This window comes from Microtus pennsylvanicus, chromosome 9, assembly GCF_037038515.1.
Source record: "Microtus pennsylvanicus isolate mMicPen1 chromosome 9, mMicPen1.hap1, whole genome shotgun sequence".
NCBI lineage: Eukaryota > Metazoa > Chordata > Mammalia > Rodentia > Cricetidae > Microtus > Microtus pennsylvanicus.
The window spans coordinates 108,572,672-108,582,475 of record NC_134587.1 but is presented as its reverse complement, the minus strand read 5'-3'; the positions used below and the strand labels follow the sequence as shown (position 1 = coordinate 108,582,475).

The 9,804-nt window shown below is 52.2% G+C and overlaps 1 protein-coding gene across 1 annotated transcript; it reads left to right on the top strand.

Annotated features, from left to right (window-relative positions):
- Positions 1 to 1,940: 1,940 nt before the first annotated feature.
- On the top strand, positions 1,941 to 6,856 carry Nxnl1 (nucleoredoxin like 1). The gene is made up of 2 exons (XM_075984574.1): positions 1,941 to 2,266; positions 5,458 to 6,856. The coding sequence occupies exons 1-2, from the start codon at positions 1,941 to 1,943 to the stop codon at positions 5,777 to 5,779; spliced, it is 648 nt and encodes a 215-aa protein (XP_075840689.1). The 3' UTR covers positions 5,780 to 6,856.
- Positions 6,857 to 9,804: the final 2,948 nt, after the last annotated feature.

Sequence of the window (9,804 nt, the reverse complement as noted above, 5' to 3'; positions counted from 1 at the left end):
AAGGCTGGTGGCTTGCCTCTAATTCTGGTGTTAGAGAGAGTGAGGAAGGAGGCTTTGAGGTTGAGATGGCCTGGACTAGGATCTAGAAAGCCCCCGTATGGAAGATCTGAAGACGTGGAAGAAGGGTTCAGCTGGTAGCATGCTTGCCTAGCGCAGGAAGCCCTGCCTCTCATGCCCAGTGACCTTACCCCATAAATAAGGCAGGCACACAGCAAGTCCAGCCTTACCCTTGTCTGCATAAGGAGCTGAGACTACAGTGGGTACAGAGACCCTGAGAAAGACAGTGGTGGACAGCCGTGAAGTGACAGCCGCAGCAGACACACCTTCAGAGTGACTGTCCTTTCTGATGTTACCTGCTGGGAACTGACGGGGCAAACTGAGCATGTGCAGGGCTGAAGAGAGAGCTCAGCAGCTAAGGCGTTTGCCACCAAGGCTGACGACCTGAGTTCAATCCCCAGGACATGGTGGAAGTAGACAGCCAACTGCTGCCCATTGTCTTCTGTTCTCCACTAGTGCACTGCGGCATGTGTGACTCCTACCCCAACAAGTGCTAAAGCAAAACAAAAGTCAACTAAACCTGTCTAGAATGGGTTCCTGAGTAAATCCCGAGCCTTAGGCCTTCGCCTTGGGAGTGACTCCTGTGTTCTTGCATCTTGCAGCAGACAACAAACGTTTGTCCAAACTCCTGCCCTTTCTTGTGCTTGTTCTGTCTTTGCAGAAACCAGGATCAGGGTCAACTCTGGCTACAGAGTAAATCCCATACCAATCTGGGTTACAAAAGACCCTTTCTCAAAAACAACAGCAAAGGTTTCTTTTTTTGTTGCTTTTGGTTTTTTTGTTTGCTTGCTTTTTTTCCCCCCTTCTAGACAGGGTTTCTCTGTGTAGTCCTAGCTGTCCAGGAGCTCTCTCAGTAGACTAGGCTGGCCTTGAACTCATAGAGATCCACCTGCCTCTGCCTCCCAGATGCTGAGATTAAAGGCATGCGCCACCATGCCCGTCCAACAGAGTTTTCTTTGTATTTCGTAGGAGTGTGTCCGAGTACAGTGCACAGACCGCAGCCACCTTGAGTGACACACTCCCCTTGGAAGAGTTTATGTGGATTTTGATAATTAAGAGGGGTGCTGGAGGGGCTGGAGAGATGGCTCAGTGATTAAGAGCATTGCCTGCTCTTCCAAAGATCCTGAGTTTAATTCTGGGCAACCACATGGTGGCTCACAACCATCTGTAATGAGGTCTGGTGCCCTTTTCTGGCTTGTAGACATACACACAGACAGAATATTGTATGCATAATAAATATTTTTTAAAAAAAGAGGGGTGCTGGAAACCTCAGAATTCTCAGATGTAGTCTGGGTGATAAGAGGGGACAGAAAAGGGAGAAGCCTGCAGTATTTATTTCAGTTTTTACCAAATTCTTGCTTAGAAAGAATTGCTGGAGTTATGTCAAGCACATTCCTTCATTACTGGAGTTGATCGTTTTGTTTGCTTTCCTATGTAGCAGGTGATGAAAGCCAGGCCCTGAACCAGGCATCCGACTTTCACTGGGGACTCAGCCACGCCCCCAGCCCCTCATGGGGGGGGGGGGGCGGGACTCTAGGCAGGGGCTCCACCCCAAGCCACTCCCTAGTCCCTCTCATTTTTTTTTTGGTCACATATCCCAGGGTGTGCTGGAACTTTTAGTGATCCCCCTGTCTCAGTGCTGGGCTCACAGACTCTGTTTTGCAAGCATCTTGGCTCTGTTAAAGGTCCATGAGGCTTCACCACCTCAAATCAATGCTGGCCCTGTAGAGGTTGACCTACAGGAGGATTAGCAGCTAATCTGGTTTCTGAGGTTCTTATTCCTGGGGCTAGGGGAACCCAGGAAGAAGGCTCCGGGCCTATCCCTCTCCCGTGTGTCTCCCCACCCCCACCCCAGTGCTTCCAGCCCCGTACACACTGCTACCATGGCATCCCTCTTCTCTGGCCGCATTTTGATAAGAAACAACAGCGACCAGGATGAGGTAGAGACGGAAGCCGAGCTGAGCCGCAGGCTAGAGAACCGTCTGGTGCTGCTGTTCTTCAGCACTGGGTCCTGTCCACAGTGCCAGGCCTTTGCCCCTGTTCTCAAAGACTTCTTCGTGCGACTCACTGACGAGTTCTACGTGCTGCGGGCGGCACAGCTGGCCCTGATCTATGTGTCCCAGGACCCCACGGAGGAGCAACAGCTCCTGTTCCTCAGGGACATGCCTGAGAAGTGGCTTTTCTTGCCGTTCCATGACGACCTGAGGAGGTGAGACCCCGGGGAAGGCCAGGAGGAGGGCTTCCTGGAGAAGGCATCTTTGTGGACGGGAAGGCTGGGGAGGGGGAAGTCCATCCCTCTTTCAGCACAGCCCACTGAACAGGATATGACAACTCATGATGGCAGCTAGAGGCAGTCACAGGAGCCTGCCATCTCACTACTTGGAGCTGAGGCAGGAGGACTACTACAAGTCCAAGGCCAGCTCTAAACACAAGAGGTGAAGACTGTAGCTCAGTTATTGGATGCTTGTAACGGCATCCGTGAAGCCGTAGTCCCGTTCACAGCATTGCATAAACCAGATGTGGGGTCACATCTGCATTCTCAACCCTGGAAGGTTGAGGCAGGACTCTCAGAACTTTGAGGACAGCCTGAACTATGTAGGGTGACCCTGCCCCCAAACTAACAAAGCCGGAAACATAAAAATAAGAGAGAGGAACCGCCTCCAGGATCTATAAGACACAAGGAGGTGTGACTCGAAGAAGGTCTCTGAGCGGGTACCACAGCCCAGGAGAAATGAGTCACCTCACTCAGGGAGGATGCGAGCCATGGAAGGTGGTAGAGCCAGGGAGGAGAAGTAGCCACAGTTTTTTTTTTATTTGGTCTTGGTTTTTGGTTTTTGGAGACAAGGTTTCTCTGTGTATCTCTGGCTGTTCTGGAACTCCATCTGTAGACCAGGCTGACCTCGAACTCAGATCTGCCTGCCTCTGCTTCCCAAGTGCTGGGATTGAAGGCGTGTGCCACCACTGTCACTGGGCAAGGAGTCACAGTTTGTGAGCAGATAGAGGACTATAGAGCTGGTCTACTTTAGAGTTTCCAGTTTCCTGTTTACAGAGAGCTACTGTGTGACAGGATCTTATGTAGCCCTCCCAAGTGCTGGGTGACTGTCGCCACACCAGGCACCTTCACTCTGTAGACCAGGCTGGCCTCGAACTCACAGAGATCCGCCTGTCTCTGCCTTCCTAGTGCTGGGATTAAAGGTGTGCACCACCACTGCCCGGTAAGTCCTTATCCTTTCACAAATAATCGACCCTCTGAGCCACCTTCTACCTTTTCTTGGTGTTCTGACTTGGAACTCACAGCAATTCCCCTGCCTTAGCTTCCTAAGTGCTGATGACAAGCACGCATCACTGCACCCAACTTTTCATCTGTGCTGCCAGTCATAAGAATCAGAGGCCCTGAGTCCCCTCCCAGTTCTGAGAGACTCAGTGTAGCAGCAGCAGCCACCCAGTCCCCTGTTCCTGGAGCCACCACCTTCCATATGGCCCTGACTGAGCCTCCTCAGGGCTGGTGTCTGCACTGAGTCGGGGAAGGTGAGCCGTAGAGTCTGCAATGAGCAGCTGACTACCTGGCCTTTTGCCCATTTCACTGATTTTCTTGCACAAATTTAAGGATCTGGTCATGAGGACCCCATTCCTCATGTCATTGTGAGGGTTGGGACACCCACTCACTGCCCTGTGCAACCAAGGGCTTCCACCCTCCTCGCCATGAGCAGCATTTCTGTCTCCAGGGAAGAAATAACAAGCTATAAATGTCATAGAGGAACCTGCTATATAGGGCAAAGTTTACTCAACAGACCCTGATAAGATACACAAGCCTCTCAAACCTACATTTTTGTGGGGGAAAGGCTGAGGTGGGAGGATCAGGAATTTGAGGCCCACCTTGCTACATAGAGAGACCCTGGGGGTGACAGAAAAACAAGCTGGAGAGAAGGCTTAGAGGTCAAGAGCACCTGCTCATACAGAGAACCTGTATTCGGTTCCCAGCACCCACACAGGGGCTCAAGCCATCTGTAACTCCAGTTCTGGGACTCTGGCGCCCTATCCTGGTATATGCAGACACTGCACACAGGTGATGCTCAACCACACATGGAAGCAGGCACCACAAAGAGAACTCACAGAGTTCAGTGGACAGAGTGCTGTGTGGCAGCCCTGAAGCCAAGTTCAAACCCCAGCCCCACATAAACCCGACATGCAGGAGGATCAGGAGTGCTGCGGGAAAGTTTGCAACTAGTAACTACCCACCTACTGGGGCATGGCCTCATAGACTATTTACCCGGCTGCGGAAGCATTCTCTCCTCCCCCTGGACCTCGTTTTGCTGTTAGGTTTGCTTTGGATCTGATCTTCATCCATCCATCAAGCAGAGAATCCTGACTTTGTAAATTTTACCCCTTAATAATAAATACCAAGTCAGTTTTGTCTGTTTATTTTCAGTTTCGTTTCCAGACAGGGTTTCTCTCTGTAGCTTTGGAGCCTGTCCTGGAACTTGCTCTGTAGACCAGGTCTGTAGACCAGGCTGGCCTAAAACTCACAGAGATCAGCCTGCCTCTGCCTCCTAAATTCGGGAATTAGAGTGCTTCATAATTCATAATTGCTCAACAAAAGCCACACTGCCTGTATAAACACGAGGCCAGCTTGGGCCTCAAAAACAAAACAAAAAACCAGTAACAAAAACTAACCAGGAATCACGGATTAAGAACCTCGGTTGAGAGCTGGGCAGCGGTGGTGCACGTCCTTAGTCCCAGCACTGGGTTGCAGAGGCAGATGATCTCTGAGTTGGAGGCCAGCCTGGTCTACAGACATCCAGGGCATTCATTCAGGGCTACACAGAGAAACCCTGTCCCCCGCCCCCCAAAAAAGGAAAGAACCTCAGAACCCTTACCTCAGAAGCTCGGCTGAGTTGTCTGTGGTCACATTTGCCTTTAATCCAACAGGCTGATTTATGTGAGATTTCAGTCTGTATGGTTTCATAATGAGAATCTATGCTGGCCTTCTGCTCTCTATGAGTGCGACACGGATGACTTCTGGTCTTGCTGCAAGTGGGGTCCAGACTGCAGTTCAAATGCAGCCCTACGGAGGGGCCCGACCTTGGCCCAGTACAACATTATTTGATAGGTTTTCGAAGTATGCATTCATTCATTCGGCACACATTTCCCGAACATTCCTCAGGTGGCCTGGCTGTTTGAAATCCCTGCCCCCAGGGCTTCACAGTGGCAGCGGGAAAACAATACAGTACATACAACAGGTGGACACCAAAAGGAAGGAGGCAGCAAGGGGAAGGTGCTAGGAGCCAGTGCCTAGGCCCTGTGGAGCCAGCGGGTCCTCGGGCGCCCTGACGGCCATGGGGACAGTGCACACACCGGGAGCTGAAGAGTCGCAAGGGCACTGATACGCGTTCCTCACAGGGACCTCGGGAGCCGGTTTTCTGTGCGTCGTTTGCCGGCTGTCGTGGTGCTCAAGCCAAGCGGGGACCTGCTGACGAGCGATGCGACCGACGAGATCCAGCGCCTGGGACCTGCCTGCTTCGCCAATTGGCAGGAGGCGGCGGAGCTGCTGGACCGCAGCTTCCTGCAGCCCGAGGACCTGGATGAGCCCGCGCCGCGCAGCATCACCGAGCCCCTGCGCCGTTGCAAGTACCGCGTGGATCGGGATCTGGGCCGGGGCCGGAGCGGCCACGACTCTGGTCACCCCCAGGGAGATGCAGGTGCAAGGGCAGAGCTCTGGTGATCCCCCAGAGGTACCCGGGTACAGCGGCTGGGCTCCGATGACCGCCTTGGGGACCCGGGTGCAGGGGCAGGGCTCTGGTGACCCCCAGGGGGATGAGGGTACTAGGGCAGAGGTCTGGTGACCCCCATGGGGGACCCGGATGCAGGGGCGGGGCTCCGATTAGCCTTCTCCTCCTGTCTGTTCAGAATGTTCCCTAGACAGCAGGGCAGATTGACCTTGAACTCACCATTCTCCTGCCTCAGTTTAAGGAGTAACGGGAATGGCAGCCAAAGAGATACAAGTTTCCTCTTCCAGGCCTTCCGTAGACTTTGAAAGAACGTGGGGATCCCCCATGAACAGTTCCTGGACTCGGTACCCGGAGCTTAGCGCATGCTAAGCAAGCTTTCTACCCTTAGAACCCCAGCCTCAAAACCCCTGTCAAAACAAACAAAAACCACAGCCGGGCTTTGTGCTGCAGGCCTGTGGTTTGGTGCTCTGGACTCAGATGCGGGGCCGGCGAGATGGCTCAGTGAGGCATGGCGCTTGCTGTCAAGACTGACAGCCCGATTCCAATCCCCGGAACACCGATAGCGGAAGGGAGAACCGACTCCCGCAAGTTGTTGACCTCCGCAAGCTCATGGTGGCACGTGTACGCCCACACACTTACAAAAAAGTACATCGAACAAAAATACTACTTTGAGTTTTGTGCCAAACAACAAAACATAAGGGGAAAAAAACCAAAGAGGTGTGCGGAAGAAGGATCTGGAGTTCAAGGCTGTTTTCAGCTATCTAGGTTGGCCTGGGCTACAGGAGACCAGGTCGCAAACAAGGGAACCTCGGTCTAGCGCCACTCCTCGGGACAGGCATCGCCCTCTGCAGAAGGGCCGAGACCCGTCCGCCAGACGTTTTGCTTTAACCTACGCTACCCCCTGGCGGTCGAACTGGGATGGTGCGTGCAAATGAGAGGAATGTAATATTTTAAAATTTCAGCTCCCGCATCAAGCGCGTCCACAGAAGCTGGCAAGCCAGACTTTCTGGGGGCAAGAAGCTCACCCGCCTCCATTCCCAACTTGGAGGAGTTGGGGAAACTGAGGCTTAAGACCAAATAAAGATGTCCGCTGGCCACCAAGCCTGACCGCCTGAACCTGATCCCGGAAACCACATAGGGCAAGGAAAGAGTCTACTCTTAAGTTGTCTCTTAACTTCCACCTGTGTCCCCCACAACAACTAATAAATGGAATTTGTAAATTATTATGATTATTATTTTGGTTTTCCAAGACAGGGTTTCCCTGTGTAACCCTGGCTGTCCTGGAACTCTCTCTGTAGACCAGGCTGGCCTCGAACTGGCAGAGATCTGCCTGTCTCTGCTTCCCAAGTGCTAGGATTAAAGGCGTGCACCATCACCACCCACCTGAAATTTTAAAATATTAATTAAAAAAAAAGAAAATTAGAGGGGCTGGAGAGATGGCTCAGCGATTAAAAGCACTGACTGCTCTTCCAGAGGACCAGGGTTCAATTCCCAGCAACCACATGGCAGCTCACAACTGTTTGTGACTCCAGTTCTATGGGATCCAACACCCTCACACGGACATATATGAAGACAAGACACCAATGCATATAAAATAAATAATTTAAAAAAAAAGAAAATTAGAAACCCTCATTCACCCCTTATGGGAACGTGAAAATTGTACAGTTGCCATGGGAACCTCTTTTGTACTTCCACGAACAGGAAAATGGAGTTAGCATAGGAATCAGGAATTTGAATCATAGAACTTCACTGCTGGAAGGAGGGGCTCTCATTCTTGCATGTAACTATTCCTAACATTGTGATTGGCACACCTCCAATTTCTATCACCACACTGGCTCATGTCCAGAGTGTGCTTGGCCACGAAAAAGAATCGCACACTGGCACATGCTACAGAGTGTGGTACTGAGTGACAGCAGCCAGCTGCAAAAGGTGTCACCTGGAAGAAGATGTCCCAAAGAGGGAAAATCACTAAGGGAGCTGATTGGGCAGGGGCTGCCAGCACACAAAAGAAACTAAAGACTGACTGATGGAAAGGGCTCTCTTAAAGAGATCAAATGTTCCCGAACTGGGCAGGGTGGGGCTGGATGGAAAATGTGCCACAAACCACTGAATAAAACAGAGATATTTTTATTAAAGTTTCATTTCATTTCATCAAAAGTAGCCATTTGAGTAGCTTGGTGGTCGTGCACACCATTAATCCCAGCACTCGGGAGGCAGAGGCAGGTGGATCTCTGTGAGTTCAAGGCCAGCCTAGTCTACAGAGTGAGTTCCAGGACAGCAAGGGCTGCAAAGAAAACCCTGAATTGAAAAACAAAAACAATACATTAACAAATACCAAAAAAAATTGTGGACAGGAGCTCAGGAGATGACTCGGTAGATACGAGTACTTGCTGTGCAAGCATGAGGACTTGAGTTCGAATCCCCAGGGCCCACGAAGACAGTTGGCTATGACAGACAGACACAAGGATTCACTATAAAAAAACACAGAGGAAGACATCAGCTGCTGCACTCCTGCTCACCTGCAACTCACATACTCCTGCTCACCTGCACCACACACACTCCTGCTCACCTGCACCGCACACACTACTGCTCACCTGTACCACACACACTCCTGCTCACCTGTACCACACACACACTCCTGCTCACCTGTACCACACACACACACTCCTGCTCACCTGTACCACACACACTCCTGCTCACCTGTACCACACACACACACTACTGCTCACCTGCACCACACACACTCCTGCTCACCTGTACCACACACACTCCTGCTCACCTGTACCACACACACTCCTGCTCACCTGCACCACACACACTCCTGCTCACCTGCACCTCACACACACTCCTGCTCACCTGTACCACACACACTCCTGCTCACCTGTACCACACACACACTCCTGCTCACCTGTACCACACACACACTCCTGCTCACCTGTACCACACACACTCCTGCTCACCTGTACCTCACACACTCCTGCTCACCTGTACCACACACACACTCCTGCTCACCTGTACCACACACACACTCCTGCTCACCTGTACCACACACACTACTGCTCACCTGTACCACACACACTCCTGCTCACCTGTACCACACACACTCCTGCTCACCTGTACCACACACACTCCTGCTCACCTGTACCACACACACTCCTGCTCACCTGCACCTCACACACACTCCTGCTCACCTGTACCACACACACTCCTGCTCACCTGTACCACACACACACTCCTGCTCACCTGTACCACACACACACTCCTGCTCACCTGTACCACACACACTCCTGCTCACCTGTACCACACACACTCCTGCTCACCTGTACCACACACACTCCTGCTCACCTGTACCACACACACACTCCTGCTCACCTGTACCACACACACTCCTGCGCACCTGCACCTCACACACTCCTGCTCACCTGTACCACACACACACACTCCTGCTCACCTGCACCTCACACACTCCTGCTCACCTGTACCACACACACTCCTGCTCACCTGTACCACACACACACACTCCTGCTCACCTGCACCTCACACATTCCTGCTCACCTGTACCACACACACACACTCCTGCTCACCTGTACCACACACACACACTCCTGCTCACCTGTACCACACACACACTCCTGCTCACCTGTACCACACACACTACTGCACACCTGTACCACACACACTCCTGCTCACCTGTACCACACACACACTCCTGCTCACCTGTACCACACACACTCCTGCTCACCTGCACCTCACACACACTCCGGCTCACCTGCACGTCACACACACTCCTGCTCACCTGCACCACACACACTCCTGCTCACCTGTACCTCACACACACTCCTGCTCACCTGCACCACACACATTCCTGCTCACCTGTACCACACACACTCCTGCTCACCTGCACCTCACACACACTCCTGCTCACCTGTACCACACACACTCCTGCTCACCTGTACCACACACACTCCTGCTCACCTGTACCACACACACTCCTGCTCACCTGTACCACACACACTCC